Raw genomic sequence first — 24,422 nt, 5'->3', positions numbered from 1 at the left:
TGGATTAGAAGTATCTTGCGAGCCAACCTCTACACATAATAAATAATAAATTTTTCTCTATGAAGACAACATGTTAGGCCATCAGCGAAATTCTTATACGCCGCCAACAGTGTAGAAAATCCGATGTGGAGCTCACCGTCTCATTCAATTAGACTATATAGCCACTGTTTTCTAATGCATATTTAATATCCGTAATTCTATTTTTTCGTTTGAAATTTTGAATGAGGAAAATGCGTCTTCTTTTGAGAAAATTATGACATCCTATGCCGATATGATAACATCCTGCGTTGAAACTATGACTTCCTACACAGAATGTCATAATTTTTTTCACAGGATATCATAAAAAAAAAAATATTTTTGTCATTTAAAAATTTATAAAATTTTAAGTAATTAAAATATCTCTATTAAAAATATGATATCTTATAGATAAATTATAACATCATGTGCAAAAAGTCATAATTTCAACGTAAGATGTCATAATACTAGCACAGGATATCATAGTTTTTCAAAAAGAGAGCTATTTTCGTTGTTCAAAATTTTTAAATAAAAAATAAAATTATGAGTATTAAATATGTATTGAAAAATAATAGCTATATAGTTTAATCAGATAAAATGGTGCACCTCATGTTAGATTTTCTGCATTACGGTCACTGTACAAAAAATTTCTCGAGGCCATCAATGCTCCTAAATAGGCGCCATTTGGCCCAATAGCTCAATGTAATGCCTGCCTGCCTCAAACTTTGATATGTTCTTTGGTCCCAAGCACAACGTAGCGTCTCATGTACAGAGGAATTAGGATCCATTCAGGGAGGAATGAGTGGTGGTGGTGGTGAGAGGAGGTAGGCCAAACAATAGAGACAAGAATAAGAACCGCCATACCCTGCCAGATTCTTTGCGTATTGGAGCCAGACTCTGTCTTTGCTTTTCCGGAATCAGGTCGTGACCGCGTGACCCAACGATAAGGATCCTTCATTTGTTTCTCATAAGATAGAGTAGCATTCACATCACACAGCTTTATACGAACTGACTTAAATATGCTATCATTTGCCTCCATATTTTCGAGGGTATTTTGCTTCTATTTTTGCCGCATAGTTGCATGCAATTTTTATTGCTGAGATGTATTTTTGTGACCGCGATCCACAGAGGAACAGGAAAATTCCAAATCCTGGTTATCCATGGGAGTATTCAAAATATTCCACTTGTTTTGTTTCCTTGACGTGTGGCTTTGAATGCACTGAAGGTGAACCACCTGTAGAGGCTTATCGAAATCTAAAAAGCCGTGATGAGATTAGCTTGGTGGTCAAGATTAGAAAAGATCATGCATATTAGTAAATATCAACACTCTGTCTGAATGATAAGCAGAAATATTACTGGTTCTTGCCGTAACATCAGATTCAAATACGGGGATAAAACTAGCTATAGTGACCTCTTTTGTATTGCAGAACAATGTGGGACAGAGTTGGCCATTTGGATAGCCATGGACACAGCTCAGAGTTTAAAAAAAAGGAAAAATGTCTGTACTTGCTACTTTATTAAAGTGGCTTATGTTTGAAGTGAACCAATGGCTGGAGCTCAACAGTGAAGGCAGAGCTTGTTACCACATTGTGACCTTCACTTTACCAACAAAGCTTTTATGTGGATGAGGACTGAGGACCAGTCCATGGTGCAAATCCATGGACACCATCATTCCACCGATAGACATTCTTTCTTTATCTCCTTTCTCACCAGATTGGTCTGACCATGGTTTGCTGGGTCAGAGATACCTGTCACAATTACTCATTGCTTGCGAGGGACGCTAATACCTGCCCATTTTGGTAAGCTTGCTTGCTCATCATGTAACCAAACGCTATCTCGGCATATTAGATTGAAACGGTTTGTCATTCTTTGTATGTTGTCAAGCATGCTATACCTACCCCTACCCCACCACCTAAATAACATTTAGCATATTTTGAAGCATGCCATACCTACCTCATCGCCAACATTCAGCAAATTGTTCCCAGTGGCACCAAAAATGAATTTAAATGGATGCATAGTCAAAGGACAAAGATTTATGGTCAAAGGCTTTTGTGTAGACTGCTATTTTAAGTTTTATATTCAAGTCCTAGACAATGGAAGGCAACTTGGAATAAAGTAGGTAAAGACATACACAAGCTGACTCTACTGGTAAAATTGTGGTCAGAAAAGATTAGTCAGTGATATTTGAAAAAAGACTTAGGTAGATGAGCTAAGATGATAAATTCCATAAAAATCACAGTTAGGCCCACTCCTTATAATGCTAAAAGCTAGCCAAAATATTTTAAATACATTCTCTCAAGCTAATGAATTAGATCTGCGCAAACTGAGAACAGGAAACCAACAATAAAATCGGCTGCATGAATACAAAGCTGATTATCATAGCTCCAAACATTATGTTTTCCTCATATATTCACATATGAGATACAATAAAATTCCTACCAGTACCTTTCTTCTGGTTTCTCACAAACCCCGAAGATCCAATAGGAAACACTGAAGATAACTCGAAAAGCTTAAGCTTGGCTCTTAAGGATGGAAGTCAAGGAAAAAAGATCCACTCCGAAGCGTCTTCCAAAGCTCGCCAAGAAGCAGCAGATGTTCAATGAACAATGTACAACAGATCCTTTCCTTTCTAACACCCGGCTGCTGTTCTTTTCCGGGTGACTGCTCCCAGCTGGAGAAAGGAACAAAAATGCTGAAGTCACAACAGTGAAATGGGAGACCAAGTATGGCTGCAGAATTTTCTAGAGTAGAACTCCAATCATCAAATACAAAAGAAAAGATCAACCATAGTTATGATCCCCACATGGTTGGAAAAGAAAAGGCAACTAGAGAATGGACTTACAGAAGATGCAGAAAGCTCAGAACTCTTCAACACACGCAATCTCTTAGCCGTGGAAACAAACATGCTGCAGGAACCAATGGGAAAAAAAACATAAATAAAGAGAACACCCTTGTAGGCATTTGAATATTCATGTAAAAAGTTAATAGAACTTCACACTGCATGGCTGCATGCTCGGTTCAATTTTAACATCTAGAAGAGCGAAGCTCAAGTCATAAAAGAATAGGCAATGTTCACCACAACAAACATTTAATTTTATTTTTATTATTTATTTGACTGAAGTCCTTGAGGATAATCACAGAGTGAAGATTTCAAATAAGCTTCCCAAGGTTTGATCTAACCAGGGAGTTTTACACTATTTCGCGAGGTTAGATTATGATACTGGAATTTCAGTTCCCAGCGACACTTCTTCAACACAGACAAAATGATTCGAGCCATGTAAAGGGAAAGATTTCAATCAGTAATTCTAGGAAAACGATATAACAAATGTATTTCTTTGATTAGCATATGTTACAAGGTTATAAGACCAAAGTTAATGAAATAGATTTTAATTTGTAAATCAGATGTGCAGGCACTGTGAATGTCTGGCTCGCATGCATTCGTGCACCAATTTTGATCCCCTAGCATAAGAAATAAAATCAATACAAAACTGATTAAAAACTTACTCCCAAGGGACATCCCCCACCAGCATCTTGTCACCTTCATAGTCTTCATAAACCAAAGTATATTCGCCATTTCCATCTAATAAACCTGTAATTGCTGGCTTTTCTTCAGGATTCTTCCGATTTCCAGCAGCAAGAGGATCCCTTTGAGCTAGGCAAATGGAATCAAAGATTAAATAAACCTCACGTTAGGAATGCACCAACAAAAGCCGAGGAGCAAAAAATTAGCATGTCGTCACTCCATAGGCAGAGACGCATAACAAGTTGCATCTGGAAGGCCTCAAGGTTATCATCAACTGCAGTATAAATCATAAGCAGAGCCATAACTCTGCTTCTTACCTTTTCACTATACAATCACATGATAAAATGTTGGTAAGGCTCTGATGTCTTAAAATTATGAGACATCCATATAAGTTTTAGACCCCAATATAAATTTGACAAAGTAATAAAGCATGTTGTGTTATTGGATTCCGTTTCATTGTTTTGCTTTCTCCACATTGGATATTAGGGAATATACCTGCAAGGAGGCCTTGAAAGAGCTCATTGACGGCCAAAGAAAGCTTCTCATAGCTATCATAAGCCTTCAAATCTACTTTTCTTCCAATGGGTATTCCATCCATGTTGATTTTCACAAACAAGCCTTTCCCACCATTCTCAAGCTTAATTGCTGGTTTCAAGCCTCCATTCTCTGAATCGAGGGGTGGTTTGGAAGTGCTTGCAAGATTCCTTCTGAAGGAACGAATAGGAGGCCACCCGACAACCGGGGTTGGGGCAGTCCTGCTTTCACAAGCAACAGCAGAGGAAGAAATGGATAGGACTTAGCTAAATGAATAAAATAAAGATGAGCTAATTTATATTCTCAAGAAAAGAAGAGCAAATCTAAAGAAATACAAACTGTACAAGATCTTGCAATATTCGCTGCAATTAGAAAGAAATGGTAAAGCCGGACGTCAAAGTGAGTTTCAGCTAGAATATAAATAAAAAGATCCCAAAAAAAGGAAGTGTACGAATTTACTCCTCGTTCCACGATTAAACAATTATGTGAGATCCAAAAAAAAAAAAAGGGGAAATCCAAGAAAAGGGGAAAACTAAAAGTGGGCAGGTATGTTAATAACTTCGAAGCTATATAGATATTATTAAAAATCTGAATCATGAATACAAGTCATAGATTTCAGCTATGGTAATTTGTACCCTGCATATGAACCCTTAGATAGAGCAGGGAAGCATTTTAAATGTCATTATATATTATTGGAAAACAAACTCACCAAAAAGAAAAACAGAAAAATAAAAAGAGCCGTTGAACTTAATATGAAAAATAAATGTGGCAACAATAACGTAGTTTCCAGCCACAATATCCCTATCCACAAGCTCGACTTAAAAACAGGCCAGATATGGGAAAGCTTTATTAAACCTAATAATACTAAAACGGTAACACGCCTAAGAAAGAAAGGAACATGACCAAGCTACGAGACACCTCCATAGAATAGTCCTACTAATAAGTAAGTAGTGACTACCAGGGTTGCCCTTAAAAAGCAGGAAAGAAAGAAAGAAAAGCTTAGGGGCAGAAGATTATAATTACTACCTTGTTTGGGAGCTATTGTTGGCTCCAGCTGCATTACCAGGAGCAGCAGCAGAACCATGTGCTGCTGAAGACCCACATGCCTTTCTCTCAAGGCTCTGCTGCTCTGCTCTCGCATTTGTCTTCTGTGATAATTCCTTCCCTTTAGCCTGAAGTTGGAGAAAGCCAGGATGCTGTTGTTGCTGCTGTTGAAAAACTAAAGAAGAACAGGAATAAGAAGAAATCAACGGTTAAAAAGACCGTGGAAAGAAGAAGAACCAAAGACTAACTCTTATTGTCTACTGGCATACCTTCTGTTTTGGACTCAACTGCGTCAAAAAATCCTCTTTTGGCTCCAACAGAGGAAGGATTGATGCCTGAGGTCTTAGAAAGCTTGTAGCGACCAGGAGATAGAACAGACTCAACGGAGTGCTCTTCTGTTTTCCCTATAACCGCTGGCCAGTCTTCAGCCCCAGGGAGGCCGAGCCTCAGCTCAAGCTTTTTCTCTTCTGAGACTCCACATCTTTTTCCTCCTCCACCCACTTCGTTGACCATCCAATCTCTCTCATTTGGAATGAGATCAAGCAGCTTAGGACATTCTTCTCCTTTCCTAAAATCTTCTTCCATGACTCTTCTGGTTAACGGATGAAAGATTTTTTTTTCTTTTTAGGGAAAATAATGGAAGCAAGAATTTAGTGGAACAGAGAGCGCCTTTCTCTGTTTTAGCGCACAGAGGAAATGCAGCCAAAAAGATTACAACTTTGGTGAAGAAACACCAACTAGAGATATAAATACAAACAAAAAGATTACAACAAAAGAAAACCAGGAGGAACTAGCATAGGCTGGAGAAAGGAAGACAGAGGACAGAGTTAAAACTATCGTCCAAGAAGAAAAGATCAAAAGAAGATCAGAAAACTCTGGCAGAATAAGAAAACACCAATGGAACTCCTTTCCAAGCCCCCCACAACCGGGAGAAGCCCTGAGGAAACCTTCTCCAACGACGACCTAATTCGGAAGGGACCAAAAAAACTCGGAACAAAAACCGAGGAAGACCGGTCTCCCTTTTACTCTCTCCCCGTCAAAGTCCGTGTTCAGTCCCCCAAAACCCTCAACTCCAGGCCGGGAAATCGAACACGCACATGCCAAACAACCATTATTAACCTCAACAACTCTCAAAATACGATCTTGAAAGGCCTCTGGCTTAATGCACTATTTTCGGCTCTGTTTCCTTTTCTCTCTCTTCTCCTCGCCCGCAGAGGTTGAGATCAGAAAGGGAGTAAGAGCAGAGGTACCGCGGAAGATTCATGGCTGAAACAGGGCCGGAAAAAGGAATTAGACGGTCGGTCACGGTAACAATAGAACGCTTACCCACGCACAACGACGGAGACGTTTGTGCCTTCCTTTCTCCCAGTTTTTATCACGAAAAAAAAAAAAGTTCTTTTTGGATAAGATTTTTTTTTTTTTATAAGAGAATTAAAATTTAAAAATAGAAATGAGCCATGACACATTAATTGATCTTAATCATGTGAGTCTTGTACATTAAATTTGGCCCCGATTAGCTCGAACTACCATCAAGCTTGTTGGATACCAGCCTCATCCGCAGCCTGTTGTCCATGGGCCACCTTTCCTAGCTACTTGGCTTGGATTCCAATATGGCGACAAAGATGGTGCAAATGAATAACTTATTTATGAGATATTCCCTTATCATTTAATCAAGGTTGCAGATGAGTCACTTCTTTCATAAATATTTTTATTTTATAGCTAAAAGTTAATTAATCATCAATCACCTATAATAAATAGCCAGTAATACTACATCAATCAAGATTTAATTAATAATTTATGCCTCGACATCATGGTCAGCCAATTAAATATTACATAAAGGTCATATTTGGACAGCTTATTGTTGAAATTAATTAGTTATAAGAAAAACAGCTGAGTTATTTATGCAAGTAATTATCCGCAACCACCAACAAAAGAGTTAACAAGATAAGAAACTAACTGAAAGATGATATTTATTGCTAAAAATAATCATCAATCTGCAATATAAGAAAGACAAAGAAGACTTCATTCATAATCTCTCATACTCTATATATAGAATATTGGATAAGACTTTTATGCCTCTCCAACCTATCACAATGAGCATTAAGAGGATTCTACATCCATGATCTTGATCCAAAGTTCTTCAGCATGAAGTCTCACGTCAAAGAAAGTTGATTGAGCATCAGGAGGATTTTGTATGCATGACCCTTATCAGCAGATCCCATTATTTTCCTTTCACGTAATCAATCTTTGTTGGTTTGCTTCTCTGTTTGCGAGTTATTACTATCTATTTGTTATTTTTGTTTGGAGGACCATAAAGGCATTGGCTAGCAGTATCAAACACTGAACTTTATTTGCAAACCATCTTGAGACAAGGCATCCTTTTAAGCATCAGAATCTTGTGCTCATGAAATTTGAGAGGTGATTCTTTTTTTGAACATTTTCATCTCATGGTTCCCATCGAACTTTTGCGAGGCACAAGGGAAAGAAGGTCAAGGTGCGTGTCATATACAATTCAATTGGATAGATCAGGTTAGTCCCACCCAGAACTTGATCTAGAGCAGAATCGCAATTGTCAAATTTGAATTTGTTCCTGGTCCTGTTCAAGGACCTCTTTGTACGCATCAGACATCCAATTGCAAGCCTAAAAAACTCTCTCCTTGACACCCGATCATCAGAGCTAACCTAGAGTCATTTTAATCACACTTCAACATCGAAATGAAGGACAAACAGGATTTTTAAGTGACGAATGCTTTCTTTCTTTATCATGCTCTTAGTCGGTTGGAAATGCGAAGTCCTTTTACTGAGGCAAAACTAAATCTTACCTCCTGACCGACCCAATCAACTGCTGGAAAAAATCTATCAGAAAAAAATATCTGTTGGAGGATACCGACCGACCCCGCTCATGACAGCTTATGATCGGATCGACCGACCGACCGACCGACCGAACGCCATCACCGACCGATTAACGGCCCTCTACCGATCGAGGATATGTCGGTCGGGCAGACCTTGTCCATTCTTCCGACCGACTGAACCAGGAAATCTGATGGCCGACTCTCGCAACATGCCCGGCTGACCATCAGAGGGGCCCGAATCTCCACCCGACGCCACACAGCTGGCCACCGACCTAGGATCGGTCGACTCCTCCGATTGCTGTACAGCTGCCAGAGACTGTCAGCCCTGACCGCAACATGCGGCACTGCCGCCTAAGGGCATTATCCCACCTAGGGCATTGTCAACCCTAGTGATTTGACAGCCCCACGGCGATATGACACTTTCACGGCGACTCTGACAGTCTACAGTGAGTTGACAATTCCTCAATTGTCCGCGCCATTAATGACGGCGCCATACCACGCTCCACTATATATATATCGGGGAAGGCAACAGTGCAAGGGGCCCTTCGAAGCAACAGGTTTGCACCCTCTCTCTCTCTCCCTCTCTCTCGATTGAGCTCTCTGTCTTCATTTCACTGTTGCCCAGTCACCTCTCTGACTTGACCGTCGGAGGATCCCCGCCGGAGCCACCTCCGGTCAGTGTGGACTTCCTTTTTTGCAGGCGCTCGTTCCCGGCGACCAAGCGACGAGGGGATTGGCCGCAACAGATTGGCGCGCCAGGTAGGGGGGTGCAGGCATTCTCAAGCAGTAAATACTAATGACAAAGACAAGAGCCCAACGATCGAGAGTCACCGGGTCGGCGAGGCGCTCTTCCCGCCGGGAAGAGGCCTCTCCGCCACCCTCCGCGGCGGAACCCAGTTCTCCGCACCCCGCGGTGACCACGGAGGGCAGATCGTGGCAATCGTACGGCAGATGACCGTGCTGACGGACGCGGTCAAAAGCCTCCAGCAACAACCGGCGGCACGTTCGATGCCCTCCAGGAGCAGCCGTCGATGTCCGCGTCGATCTCTGTCGTCTTCGTCGTCTCCGCGCGAGCGCCTGTCACAGCGCTCCAACGGAGAGGAGGAGGGGCGGCCGCGGCGCGATGCCCGTCAGTCCCAGCAGCTCTCTCCCTCCCTGCTGGAACGGACGAGGAAGGAGAAGCGACCGCGAACACCGTCTGCCTCCCTTTCGGAATCTTCCGGAGACTCCACTCCTGGGGTCTCCCATCACCGACGGACGGACGACTACGAACGCAGGTTCGAGGAAATCGACCGTCGGCTTGCCCAGTTGCAGGTGGACGGGCAGAAGTCTTCGAACGACGTCGACTTCCAGACTGCCCAACCTCTTTCCCGACTCATTCTCGACGAACCGATCCCCAGTCGGTTCAAGATGCCACACGTGGAGCCCTACGACGGCTCCACCGATCCGATCGACCACCTGGAGAGCTATAAAGCTCTCATGACGATTCAGAGGGCAACCGACGCTCTCTTTTGCATCGGCTTCCCCGCCACACTCCGCAAGGCTGCCAGGGCCTGGTACTCCGATCTTCGATCGAAAGTATCCACTCCTTCGGGCAGCTCGAGCACTCTTTCGTGGCTCACTTCAGCACCAGCCGGAAGCCGCCGCGAACGTCGGACAGCCTTTTCTCCCTCAAACAGAGAGAAAATGAGACGCTCCGACACTTCGTGGCACGATTCAATACGGCCACGCTTGAGGTCCGGGACCTCAACGAAGACATGGCTATCTCAGTCATGAAACGGGGGCTGAGGGCATCCCGATTTACCTACTCCCTGGACAAGACCCTCCCCCGCACTATGCCGAATTGCTGGAGCGCGCATACAAGTATATGCGCGCGGACGAAGGAGCCTCCGACCGACGCTCAACCGAGTTCAAGAATCCGAAGGAAAAGCGAAGGAAGGGTCGGGACCCCGTCGAATCTAGCAGGCCCCCGACTGATGGTCGGGTCTCGCCCCCGCGACGAAAACAAAAGTCACCCCGACGGCAGACTCCAAGGCCGACACGCCCCAGGTATGACTCCTACACTCCCCTCTTCGCTCTCCGTGCGCAGATTTTGATGGAGATCGAGGAGGAAGAATACCTGCGACGGCCTCCGCCTTTGAAGGCAAAAGGCCTCGACCGATGGAAGTACTGTCGATTCCACCGGGGCCACGGCCACAATACCGAGCAATGCATCCAGCTTAAGGATGAGATCGAAGCTCTCATCCGCCGAGGGTATCTCGGTAAATTCCAGAGGAACCCATCGACTCGACCTGTGGCCGACCGATGACCCCAGCCGACTGAGGAAGCGACCACCAATCAGCCGACGGCCGGGGTCATCAATATGATTTTCAAACGACTTGACCTGGGGACGTCTGCTAAAGGGGAGCCCATGAAGAAGCTGCGCCCGGACGACGTGATTACTTTTACAGAGGAAGACGTTCGGGGCATCCAAACTCCCCACGACGACGCTGTTGTTGTTTCGGCAACAATAGCAAACTATGATGTAAAAAAAATTTTGTAGATAATGAAGTTCGACAAATATTTTATTTTATTCGACCTTCTCTCGGATGCAACTATCAACCGACCGACTCAAGAGGGTCTCTACGCCCTTGATAGGCTTTGCCGGGGACGCCGTCGCGACGGAAGGTGAAATTACCCTTCCTGTGACGGCCGGCACCGAACCACGGCAAAGCATGGTTCATTTGACTTTCGCGGTTGTCCAAGTGCCTTCGGCCTACAATGCCATACTTGAAAGACCCGGACTTAACGCCCTCAAGGCGATCGTCTCGACCTACCATCTCCTAGTTCGGTTTTCGACAAGGAACGGAGTCGGAGAGATGCGTGGAGACCAACAGCTCGCTCGCCGATGCTTCCAGATCTTCACTCAGAATGACGAGTTGAGGGGCTCCCTGACGATCGACAAACTAGACCAACGGGAGGAGGAAGAACGGGGCTCGCCGGCCGAACAACTCGTGTCAATCCCGATTGCGGAAGACCCCGACCGAAAGGTATGGGTCAGGTCTCAACTACCCGACCCGGAACGGCGACGGTTGACGGAGCTGCTAACGGCCAATGCCGACATATTTGCTTGGCGGCAGCAGATATGTCAGACATCCCCCCAGAGACAATAACCCACCGACTCAACATCGACCCGACGATGAGGCCGGTGAGACAGAAGAAAAGGTCCTTTGCTCCCGAAAGACAGAGGGCCATCGACGAAGAAGTGGACAAGCTGCTCGAGGCGGGCTTCATTAGAGAAGCCGCATTCCCGATTGGCTCGCCAATATCGTCATGGTCAAGAAAGCCAACGAAAAGTGGAGAATTTGCATCAACTATACCGACCTGAATCGGGCCTATCCAAAAGATAGCTTTCCACTTTCAAAGATCGACCAACTGGTGGATGCGACGTCCGGATTTCGACTGCTCAGCTTCATGGACACCTTTGTCGGGTACAACCAGATCTGGATGGCGCCCGAAGATGAGGAGCACACTGCCTTCATGACCTCCAAGGGCCTCTACTGTTATCGAGTGATGCCCTTCGGGCTGAAGAACGTCGGCGCCACCTACCAACGACTTGTCAACAAGGTCTTTAAAGACCAGATCGGGCGCAACATGGAGGTATACGTGGACGACATGCTGGTAAAAAGTGCGCAGATTTCGGATCACATTTAGGATCTCGAAGAGACCTTCCGCACTCTACGGCAACATTGAATGAAGCTGAATCTGACTAAGTGCGCTTTTGGGGTGACCTCGGAGAAGTTTCTCGGATTTCTCGTTTCTCAGAGAGGGATCGAGGCCAACCCTGAGAAAATAAAGACGATCATCGACATGCGTAATCCGAACACCAAGAAGGAGGTCCAGCAGCTGAACGGAAAAATCGTCGCTCTCAGCCGGTTCATTTCTCGATCAGCTGAAAGGTGCCTCCCGTTTTTCAAAACTTTGCGATACGCGAAAGGTTTTTCTTGATCGGATGAGTGCCAACAGGCCTTCGAAGATCTGAAGAAGTACTTGGCTTTCCCGCCGCTGCTCGTGAAGCCGCAGGTCGGGGAGACCTTGTATCTCTATTTGGCCACCTCCTTTGAGGCGGTCAGTTCGGTGCTCGTTCGAGAAAACGAGAGCCGAACCCATCAGCCTATCTACTATACCAGTAAAGTGCTCCGCGGTGGGGCAGCTCGATATTCGGAGACGGAAAAGATGATTTTTGCATTGACCGTCTCCGTACAACGACTCCGCCCATACTTCCAGGCTCATGCCATAGTGGTTCTCACCAACCAGCCCCTGAGGGCGATATTGCACCGATCGGACACATCGGGAGGACTGGCGAAGTGGGCGATGAAGCTCAGCGAGTTCGACATACAGTACCAACCGCGGCCTACCTTAAAGGCTCAGGTCCTGGCCGACTTCATCGCCGAATGCCCGACCACCGACCAAGGGTCGGGAGCTGCAGACCCGGGACGAGATGCGGTCTCCGAGCCGGACCCGATCTCCACCTGGGTACTGCACATCGACGGAGCTTCAAACGCTCAAGGGAGTGGGGCTGGGTTCCTGCTCACCAACTCGGATGGGGTAGTCACCGAGTACGCCCTCCGATTCGACTTCAAAGCCTCTAATAACCAAGCCGAGTACGAAGCGCTCCTCGCCGGCTTGAGGATGGCGAGGGAGCTGGGCGTCAACAGCCTCCGGGCATTCTCCGATTCTCAGCTGATCGTGGGGCAGGTCAAAGGTGAATTCGAGGTGCGAGATCCGACCATGACCAAATATCTCTAGAAAGTGAAGGACCTCGTAGCGCGTCTCAGGTATTTTGAAATTTCCCACATCCCTAGGTCGGAGAACGCCCGGGCCGACGCACTCTCCAGACTAGCAACTTCGGCTTTCGACTCTTTGGGCCGGACGTTCGTGGAGAACCTCGAGCAGCCGAGTATCGATCGGGTCGAAGAAGTACTACAACTAGCCGCTGAACCAAGCTGGATGGATCCGATTGTTCGGTTCCTGACTGACGGGATCGATCCTGAAGACCCCACGGAGGCCAGGCGGCTTCGATGGTCGGCCTCCCAATATGTGATCATGGATGGCCGACTCTACAAAAGGTCATTCTCCCTTCCCTTGCTTAGGTGCTTGGGACCGACCGACGCGGACTATGCTCTCCGAGAAGTGCATGAAGGGATCTGCGGGATCACTTGGGGGGCAAGTCTCTAGCCTACAAAGTCCTGCGATAGGGTTACTACTGGCCCACCATGAGGAAGGACGCGGCTGAGTTGGTCCGGAGGTGCGAACCTTTCCAGAAGTACGCTAACGTGCAGCACCGATCGGCCAGCCAAATCGCTCCTATTGTCGCTCCATGGCCCTTCGCTCAGTGGGGGGTCGACATTCTCGGTCCTTTCCCTCCAGCATCGGGTCAAAAAAAGTTCATAGTTGTCGCCATCGACTACTTCACCAAGTGGGTGGAGGCCGAGCCCCTGGCACAGATTACCGAGCGAAAGATGGAGGATTTTGTCCAAAAGTCCATCATCTTCAGGTTTGGATTGCCGCATACCATTATCACCGACAATGGGCGGCAATTCGACAACCAAGATTTCAGAGATTTCTGCGCAAGGTTTCACATCACGCACCGACTGACTTCGGTCGGGCACCCACAGTCCAACGGCGAAGTCGAGGTGACAACCGGACCATACTACATAGGCTCAAAACCCGACTAAACGAAGCCAAAGGCCTCTGGGTCGACGAGCTGGGCTCCGTTCTGTGGGCTTATCGAACGACCCCCCGCGTTCCGACTGGGGAGTCGCCTTTCGGTTTGGCCTATGGGACAGAGGCGATGATTCCACTCGAGATTGGGCTGCCATCTACCAGGGTCGAGCGGTATCGAGAGCCGGACAACTCTGATTGTCGGAGGGCCGACCTAGACCTCCTCCTCGAATTGCGAAACGAGGCCCAACTTCGCATGGCTTCATACCGACAGAAGGTAGCCCGGTATTACAACGCCAAAGTCAGACCAAAGCTTTTCAGGCCTGGTGATTTAGTCCTGAGAAAGGCAGAGGTCTCGAAGCCCCTGGACCAAGGGAAGCTGGCTCCGAACTGGGAAGGGCCCTACACGGTAGCAGACACCTATGGTCCGAGGGCCTACCGACTGGAGACTCTGGAAGGAAAACCCATTCCCCGGACATGGAATGCCGACAACCTGAAGTTGTATCACCAATGAACTTTGTACTTGTTTATTCGGAATATAAATCCAGTTTGAAATTTTGGAGTTTTAACTCTTCGACTGACGATCAGCGCTCACCGAGAAGGTCGGGTCCCGACGTCCTGACTCGAATTTGGTATCCGCGTAGAACCGACGGCCCTACCGCCGACGACGTATCAGGCGCTCACAAGGGCCATCCACGGTGACGGGAGTTGACACTCCTTCTACAGTCGAATTTTTGGGCCAGACTATCGGCTAACTTACCGATTGAGCCCCGATCGAGAAAAGGCGAAATGCCTATGCGACCGCCATCGCTTTTTGCCGACCGAGCTACGGTCGGTAGAAGGATATTCAGCTTGCCACCATCTATCACACGATGCGACCACAGTTACATTCATAGCTCACCGATCGAGCTACGGTCGGCCAGAAGATATTCGGCTTATCACCGCATATCATTTGGCGCAGTATAAATACCCGACGCAAGGGTATCGGGATCCGACTTATCGGCGTTCTCCCGACTAAATGCGTCGGACGACATTCGACTGAACGCGTCGGAAGAGACCTGACTACCGAACCTTTATCCGGCGATCGGTCGGCTTCCGACTCAACGAACGCGCCTGACACGCGACCGGGGGAAGGACGCCCGACTTACGACCTCGACCATTGAAGGCCGAGCCAAAGTCGGGACATGTCCTACCTTCGTGACGGCACGAGTTGCCGAACGACCTAACCGACCTATGTGGGTTGGCGACTTACGTGTTCGGATGCATTCTACAACACAAGGAAAAAGGTTTAAGTCTATAACTGTGACTTCATTAAAGATCAAAAGAAGTTTACAAAGTCGGGCCGAAGCCCGGTTACAAGTGTTCTAAGAAGAAAAAACAAAAAGGATAAAAGACGACGAGGCCACGGTCATCCATCCGAGTCAATCTCCTCAACCGATGGAAGCTCGGGGATGACCGGCGTGTCCACCGTGATCGACGCTGGGTCGACGGCCGAAGCAGGATCGTCGGTCGGCGAGGGACTGGCAGTCGGCGCGGGTCACGAGTTGCAGCCGTCTCTCCTTCGGCAACTTGTTCCTGGACGGCCTCTCCCGCCACGGCGATGCCTCCCGACGACGGGTCGGCCATCTCTTCCGTGGCTTGGTCCTCAGCTCCCGACGGGACGATACCGCTGAGGTCCAGCTCCGGGTACAGGGCTTGGACCGCATCCCGACCATGCTCGTACCCCACCCGGTATGACACGAAGCCGGACTCCAATAACTCCTCCCGGTACTGGTCGGTGGCGCGGAAGTCATCCACCGTCCGACTCGCCGACTCCTTCGCCGACCTTGCTTCCGCTTCTGCCCGATCAAGAGAGTCCTTCGCCGACTCCGCCTCTGCCTTAGCTATGTCGGCATCGGCCTGAGCGATCGACAGGTCCTCCTCGGCCTTGGCGAGTTTCTCCAGGCTGACCCGGAGCTGCTCACGCTCGCGCTCGCCCTCGAGTTCGGCGGCGACGCCGTCACGCTCGCACCGCAGACGGTGCACGGTCCGACCCTTGCGTTTGGCTTTTTTCCGGGCCGACTTGAGCTCGGACCCAAGACGAGAGACCTCGTCCACCAACTTCGTCTCCCGGTCGGTCGACTGCTTCAGGTGGTCGACCAGCATTGCCCAGTCGGCTCGGCCGCCGCCGCCCTATCCTTCCAAGCCGCCCGGACGTTCCCGAACCTCCGGTACCCGGCTTCGAGTTCGGACATGGTGTAGATCAGCTGCCGGCGTGAGCGTTACATCAGAAAAATAAAATAACGAAGACGCTAAAGAAAAGGGAGGTGAAGTAGAACTTACCCCGATCATGGTCGGGTAAAACGAAGACAGCATCTCGGTCACTTGCCGAGACCTCAGCACCTCCACGTCGGCTGGGAGGAGGATCCCCTGGCACAGCCTCCTGGCCAGGTTGTGGTCGGCCAGCGCCGATGCTCCTTCGGGGAACTGGGCGCTGGGCGGCACTGTGCGGCTCCCCGACCTTGTGTCATCCGCGGGGTCCATCGGGGCTTTCCCCCGATCGCCCACCCCAACCAGCGGATCCGGTAGGGAGGGGATGCTCGAGTTTGACGCGGCACCCCCCGTTGCGGCTGCAGATGCCGTCGGATGGTGTTCGGGTTCCCGAACGTCATCCGACGCCACACCCGCCGGCGAAGCCGCGATGTCCCTTCGGTCGCTTCCTCCACCGGCCTCTCCTCCGGTTGCACTGTCGGAGCCGCGAGTGCTATCACCGGCTCCGACTGGTCGGTCGCCGATGCCTCGACGGTCGGCGCCGCTGTGGAGGGTTTCTTCGGCGGACGCGAAGGTCCGGCCCCCGATGCCGGCCTCTTCCTCGCCGCGTAGTGTCGGATTTCGGCATCGGTCGGCCTCATCCTCGGAGGTGTCCCTGCAATACCGATAGAAATATTAATATAAGAACCAGAACGAAGGCCGAATGAAAAGACAACCGATGGATCGGGCGATACCTAGACGGGGGACCAAGCTCAGGCCAGCGTCATAGAGGGCTTGTTCGGTAACAAGCTCCCTCTGCTTCGGGACCGACATGTCCTTGAGTCGGTGGAAGTCCTCCCAATCGTCCGTCTCCACCCGGTTGTTCTCGTTTGCCTCGGTTCGGGGCACGCCCCAGTGAGAAGGGAAGCCTCAGGGAGAAGAAGATGAAACAAAGAAAAACTGGTTCTTCCACCCGTGGATGGACGATGGAAGACCAGTGATGAAGGAAAGACCCTTTCGGGGGTTGAAGAGCCACCACCCTCGGGCCTTAGGGTAGGGTCGGAGGACAAAAAATGCCCGAAGAGAGAAATACGAGGGTTGGTCGGCAGAAGCTGACACAACAAGGCGAAGCTGATTATTAGTCGGACAGAGTTCGGCGCCAGTTGCGCCGGACAAAGTCCGTAATAATCCAACAGATTCCGGACGAACTCCGAAATCGAAAGCCGAAGACCCGTGCGAAGATCTTCGACGTACAGCGCCACCTGGCCCGGTGGAGGGTTGTTAACCCGACCGCCGACCCCTGGGGCGGAAAGTTGGAACTGCTCCGGGATACGATACTGATCCCAGAGCCGATCAACGTTCGACCCCGAAAGCGAGGAAACCTCAACTTCCGGAGTCGACCGAGGGTCATCGGTCGGATTTCCCGACCGAGCCCCCTGAGATAAGCTTCCGACCATCGCACCAGAACCAAGAGAAAGGTGAGGCCGAAGAAGAAGAAGAAGAAAGAAAAGAAGATCTAGAGGGAAACTACGGCGGAAGGGAAGGATCACGAACCCAGGTGGACCCTCGCGAGAGCAGAAGGGAAGGCAACTGCCGGCGACGACGGAGGGAGTACTCGGGCAGAGTCTCTGCAGCAAAGACGTCAAGAATGGGGCTTCAAGCACAAGTGGTCCTATATATATAGGGCCGTTCGACGGCCAAGATGCCCCCGCGTCGACCGAGATCCCCCGGATGGGCGACACGTGGCGGCATCCGGGCCCTCCCTTTGGCCCGATGGTCCGGCGCGCCCATCACGGGAAGGCCACCCCGCCCTCCTTTAATGCGGAGGACGCCGGCCCAACCACCTCCGACACGTGGCAAAAGGGCCGCGGTTCCAAGTTAAATCGCCCGCGGTGATTCGCGTTCCCGATGGGATGCCTGACAGCGCCCCGCGGTCCCAGAACCGGCGCTGGGCGGCGGTTTGCGTTCCCCAAAAGGCACCGGACACCCGATCGCCTAACACCAAATCGTCCGGCACTCGATCGTCCGACGTAACACCTGACGCCGACAGGACGGGACGTCTGACACCGACGTAACACCTGACGCCGATAGGATGGGACGTCTGACACCGACGTAACACCTGATGCCAGCGAATCACTCGGCATTCATGAGATGCCTGACATCGTATCAACTCGCGGTACGGTCAGAATTTGGCATACGGCGAATCCACTCCTTTTCGCCCGGCGTGGCTGCCCAAACAGAGGCATCGGCTAGCGCACCGTCCGACTCAGGAGTGGAGGGGGGCAACTGTTGGGGGATACCGACCGACCCCGCTCATGACGGCTTATGATCGGACCGACCGACCGACGGACCGACGGACCGACCGACCAATCGAACGCCATCACTGGCCGATTAACGGCCCTCTACCGACCGAGGATATGTCGGTCGGACAGACCTTTTTCATTCTCCCGACCGACTGAACCAGGAAGTCTGATGGCCGACTCTCGCAACATGCCCGACTGACCATCAGAGGGGCCCGAATCTCCACCCGACGTCACACAGCTGGCCACCGACCTAGGGTCGGTCGACTCCTCCGATCGCCGTACAGCTGCCAGAGACTGTCAGCCCTGACCGCAACATGCGGCACTGCCGCCTAAGGGCATTATCCCACCTAGGGCATTGTCAACCCTAGTGATTTGACAGTCCCACGGCGATATGACACTTTCACGGCGACTCTGACAGTCTACAGTGAGTTGACAATTCCTCAATTGTCCGCGCCATTAATGACGGCGCCATACCACGCTCCACTATATATATATCGGGGAAGGCAACAGTGAAAGGAGCCCTTCGAAGCAACAGGCTTGCACCCTCTTCTCTCCCTCTCTCTCGATTGAGCTCTCTGTCTTCATTTCACTGTTGCCCAGTCACCTCTCTGACTTGACCGTCGGAGGGTCTCCGCCGGAGCCGCCTCCGTCAGTGTGGACTTCTTTTTTTGCAGGCGCTCATTTCCGGCGACCAGGCGACGAGGGGATTGACCGCAACAATATCTTATCAAGTGTGTTTCTCCAATAATGAACAAAACTCAAACCTCCATGCTTCGACTAGTTTTATAGACAAACTAAGTTTGTAAAACTCCGTGGTCACAGAAACCAAGAGAAGCTTCAATTTAATTCAAAAATTAACCCAGAAGGAGGCTAAGGCATTGAATTTGACCATTCATACCTTGTTTCAGTTGGAGCTAGAGTTCCAGCTGATGTTGATCTCCTTTTTCAATTACCAATCTGGATGCTGACAGTCAAGAGCGAGACACAGCTTGTCACATTGGTAACTGGTTTTATATAGGATCTTAGTACATGAATGGTGGAAGAGATAGGATAAGATAAACTCAATATTAATAATTTCTTTTGGTGCTGAACATCTATAATTTATTTGGCATTAAACTGGTGCAACTCATAAAACATGCTTATTCTTTGGAAAGCAAGAAAAAGTGATGAATGAATCTTTTCAGTATCAGTTAATGTTTAATAATAATCTAATAAAAAAATAAGAGAAATGGAAGGGGGAAGGAAGGAATGCGATGGAGAAGATTTGCATGATCTGGCCGTGGCATCAGGCATGCACATCCCATGATCCCAGCTGCCCCCCCCTCTTCCACCGAGGGCTTTGGTTTCCGACACATCTTACCAGAAAATGAATGGGCACTAAATCTATTGTGCCACTAATCACAACCCTACACCTTGTCTTCTATTGTGTTGCTTTTCTTTTTTTTTTTTGCCCCTTCCAACATTTAACAAATAATCAAGAAGATTCTTTGGCACCAGCATGGAGGATTATTCCACCAGCAATTTAAGCACATAAGATGCGCGTGTTAATTGGAATTTTTTTTTGTCCAACGGTGGTGATTGGGCTCATATTACTTTTTCTTGTTTTTACTCCCCAAAAAATATACAATTGGATTTGGATAAGTTATAGATTGAGATCTTGATTAGCTACTTAAGAACGGTGCTTGAGTGCTAAAGTAGACAATTTTGCCTTCCCTCCCATCTTCAAGCTAGCAAGACATATACATTTTTGTACAATTTTCTGGTGCACGAGTTGCCACTGATGAATCCAAGAAAAATAAGTGTATTTGATGTATGGTGGTTATGCTATCAACAAATACAGCAAATCTACCATGACAATGAACGAATTATTCATCATCGCATGATTGATCCAAGATGTAAGACATTAACTTAGATCCCACTAATTACCAAAATTTTTTAAATCTTTTTTGTAATTACATGATTGCCACTTTTAGCTAATATATTGCACTCACTCATTTCCCTTATATATATATATATATATATATGAAGATCCATTCATAAACATTATGATCGGCCTATGATCAACTCTAATGAATCCATCCTACAGTGTCCTCTATCCCATATGGGTTATAGGCTGGATCAATATTTTGATACTATTTGTAATGAATCAGAAAATATTGTTTAGATTCGTTCGCTCTGCATAAGTATTTAAATTTTTTTTATAAATAATCAATAAGAGATTAAATATATGTCTATATAGACTGTCAAATATTCTGCTATCAATATTATGTGAACCAATGGTGCATGCCTCAACACGTCCACAATGCAAGATGCATTTTCAATGTAAGCTAGTTGTTAATTTCCGGCTTTTTCTATTTGAATTATACTTGAAGATATACCATACTTTTTTTTTTCTTTTTTTTTTTTAGAGGATAATGGAGAGTAATGGGCTGACAACCACATTAGTCACCTGTAACTTTATTCAAAAGAAAGGATATGTACAATCTTAGTTTAAGACAGAATTTACAATGAGAGGGAAGGCAGAAAAAGGTCTAGAAAGAAGTTTCTGCTGAGAAATTAAGAGAGCCCAACAGGAACATCAATTAGAAAGGAGAGGAAAAATTAAATAAGGAGACTCAGGTGGCCTTGGTGAAGTGTTCAAAGCACAGAAAACCAACTACTCCAATGGCCAAAGATCAGTAGCAACATCAATAAGGTTTGTCCATCATAGTCTCCAACTGTGGGAACCGAAGCCAAGAGCAGGAAAACACTAACATCTAATGGAAAGGGCATCAACCATGCTCATCTGATAAGGAAACACCAGGTCTTCAAAATGTCTTAATCCGATCCCACAGTTTACCAAAACCAAGAAGGGACTTGTGATCCAGAAGAATAGACCAAACCGTTGAATAAGCTAAGAGCAGAAAAAATTATACAAGAAGGAGAAGATCTTTGATTCAAGAAAATTCGCTTGTTTTTTTCTAAGTAGTAGCACCAAAGAACAACCACCACCAACATTAGCTCAGCAGAGTGAATGTCCTTCAGGAAACAAGCTGAAATCCAAGTCGTATAGAGGCATTTAAGATCGCAACTTGGATAGGAAATATTCATATTCAAACACAGAATGCTCCACATCTCAGAAGCAAAGGGACAAGAGAGGAATAAGTGGTTGACCATTTCAAAGGGGTCAAAGCAACAGAAACAACCACCCAGAGCCTTGTCTGTTCTTTTCAATATATTCATCCTGGTATTCAACCTATCCAGAAGTGCCAACCAAAGGAAACAGCGGATTTTAAGATGTGCCTTTAGATTCTAGATGGTGAGAACAAGATCCCATTTAAAAATTAAAACTCCTCGAATTGAGAAAGCTATATAAAGAAGCAGTGGTAAATAGACCAGAGGCAGTAAAGGATCAGGAGATATTATCAGGTATATTTGGGCCAAGTCTGAAACCATCCAGGACGTTGAGCAATTACTGCAACTCAGCCAAAGCATCAGATGGGAGACTGTTTCGACACCGGAAGTGCCTTCACCTTCTATTAAAGAGTTAGGCCACCACTCCTGATTTGAGTCTAGAAGCCTAATAGAGATTGGAAAAGAACTTTCCATCCACTCCTAACAACGAAGGATGATCTATTCCAAAAAGGATTGGAAGGAAGATAGAATGCCTTTAAAGATAGCCAAACACTTTCTCCTAAATTTTCAACAATCAGCAAGTTTACATCTCTTGAAATAGAAATCGGATAATAGTCCTTTTCAGGGAGCTTGTTCGTTCTTCAGGTATTTCCAATCCCATTTAGCTAACAAAGCATTATTGAAATCAACCAATTTTTTGATGCCAAGCCCATCCTCATCTTTTATAACTTTTTGATTTTACACTACTGAGCACCGCATGCTGGTTAACATGAATAGTCTTTCGACTTGTGGCCATCTGTATTAGCCTTCTACTAGCGGAGCCCGCTATCGTGTCGCGTGGGTGCTGAACCCTCTTCCACCCTACCCAACACATTTTTGAGTCGGTGATCGCTACATTTCATTCGTGATTTCTCATGTGTAATCTGCTTAGAAATTGAGGATGTCCATTTCCAGCCACTGAGTGATGGCTTTATACTTAAATCCTTGCATACGTACGGTGCTTCCAATAAAAAAAAATCAGAAGAAAAATATGTTAGGATTTTTTCAAAGATCTTGTGTAAAAGATTTAAACACAAAATCATAATTGAAGAACAGATTTCATATATAAGAGATTCATAAGTCTCATAAAAAATTTAGAACAGAATAATTTTGAGATTTAGGATGTGTATTTGTGTTCGTCATGGATTCTCAATGATTGATCAATCATAGATGCCCAGACAAACATGACTATTCGATCGGATAAGTCTGAGAACTAATCTCATGATATTTATAAAAAGTAGAGAGGGGACCTACTAGCCATTCAAAACTAACTTTAACAGGCCCTTCATTACGGACTTAAGTCAGATTTAGATCTATATTATGCCGTTCCAACCACACCACCCAATATAAGGTCCGCATAGCCCAAAAATACAAGGATCACTAACAATATTGGGCTTACATGCATGTCTATTAATCCGGATAATATAATCAACCTATTTTTAATAAAATAAAATAATTAATTAATTAATAGCAACCCTTAATTAAAAAAATTCTCACAAAATACACTGTAAAAATGCCTCATCATTATCTAACCTTCAGTGGAATAATGCATGCATGTACATATACGTGCATATATATATATATATATATATATGAAAATACACACACATATAATTTATTCTTTTTTTATTTAAAATATTATATTTTACAATCCGCCTACTATATATGTTGCTTAAAAGACTTTCCCAGTGATCTTCATTAGCTGAAATGCAAATTAACCCTCTTGAGCATTATGGTTGCAGGAAGTTTGGTTCTGGTTATTTTTACTATGTATATTAGCTTCATTAATATAATTGGTGTGTAAGGTGCCAAATATATAATATAATGTTACCTCTCAACACCACTTCAATCCTTGCTCGATGCGCACCAATCCATTGTGGAAGTCAAGAGTTGGTTTACGTGATACACAAAGATGTACATGAATAGCAGGTAGATCTAGCATACCGGTTTGCCAATCACCATTCAAGGCTGGAGTAGTATAGTAAAGTTTTTTTTTTTTCCTATAATATAACGGTAATTTTTTTTTGTGGTAAAAAAATGGTAACAATTAATATAGAGAACCTCAACTACAATTAATGAACCATTCATTTCATTCATGCCGTTCTTTTCTCAGCAAAAAACAGAAGCTAGATATATAATTTCCATCATTTGTGTTGTAACACATTTGATTCAAGTTAAAAGCAGGCTATTCTAGCTCATAAGATTAGTTTCATATTGGAGAGCCATACAAAAGGAATAAGAGTGTCTCTTCACATTTTTCCAAAGATTTTTCATTCATTTAATTTATTGTTGGAATCTAGCATTTATCCGATAAATAGCTTCATACATCCAGCTATGAAAAAGAGGTCAATGTACATAGTAAATACGCACACCCATGTAAATGAAAATATGTGCATGGAATAAGGAAAATTCACATCAAGTCAAGCATGAAACATGTGAGTGTACATGTGGACATACACTCAGCCACATGATTATTTTCCAAATATGCGAATAAAAATTTCTACATCCGCACCACTGCTGTTGATCGAGTCCTCGTCAAACACATCCACACCCATCCTCATCCTCATCCTCATCCACATCCACATCCATCCGTGCGTGGCATCATTTCTGGATGGCACTTGGCTTTCGGCCGCATTGATAAAAAAAGAATAGACAATGTGAATGTGTACCAATCAACACAGACTACCGAGCCAGTGGTCCTAAAAGAAATTTTTGATGCATGCATGCAGAAGATGGCCTCTTCAAGACAAGGTAGAGTCCGTGTTACCTGGCTTTAGCCCTGTGTCTTCATCTATACAGCCGTATGGACACGGCATTCCTCTCACAGACAACACGTGCATGCTTTTCGTGAGGCCCGTACCAAGTGGCACCCTCCTTTTTTTCAAGTTCTTTACAGTAATAATGTTGGAGAATGGAGATATCCCACTTGTAAAGGCTAGCCTCACTTTTGCTACTTTGCCGGTGGTGACTTGTAAAGAGATGACCTTCCTGAATGGGATTAGGAGGAATCATTGATACAGTGAGTGGCTTCCAGATGGGTCCCCGTATCACGAGAGTTTGGCTCCG

General features: G+C 46.5%; 1 protein-coding gene across 2 annotated transcripts; it reads right to left on the bottom strand.

Moving 5' to 3' along the window:
- Positions 1-2,369: 2,369 nt before the first annotated feature.
- LOC105048054 (auxin-responsive protein IAA7) lies at positions 2,370-6,473 on the bottom strand. 2 transcript variants are annotated; one of them, XM_029265468.2, is made up of 6 exons: positions 5,386-6,473; positions 5,099-5,291; positions 4,034-4,296; positions 3,520-3,667; positions 2,858-2,921; positions 2,370-2,686 (listed from the first exon to the last, which is right to left on the bottom strand). In XM_029265468.2, the coding sequence occupies exons 1-6, from the start codon at positions 5,699-5,701 to the stop codon at positions 2,645-2,647; spliced, it is 1,026 nt and encodes a 341-aa protein (XP_029121301.2). In that variant the 5' UTR covers positions 5,702-6,473; the 3' UTR covers positions 2,370-2,644. The 2 variants fall into 2 exon arrangements, with proteins under 2 accessions (XP_029121301.2, XP_010925543.2); XM_010927241.4 differs by having other exon boundaries at positions 4,034-4,293; positions 5,386-6,471.
- Between the last annotated feature and the right edge of the window lie 17,949 nt (positions 6,474-24,422).

This window comes from Elaeis guineensis, chromosome 7 (genome assembly GCF_000442705.2).
Source record: "Elaeis guineensis isolate ETL-2024a chromosome 7, EG11, whole genome shotgun sequence".
NCBI lineage: Eukaryota > Viridiplantae > Streptophyta > Magnoliopsida > Arecales > Arecaceae > Elaeis > Elaeis guineensis.
This window is presented reverse-complemented; position numbering and strand designations above follow the sequence as displayed.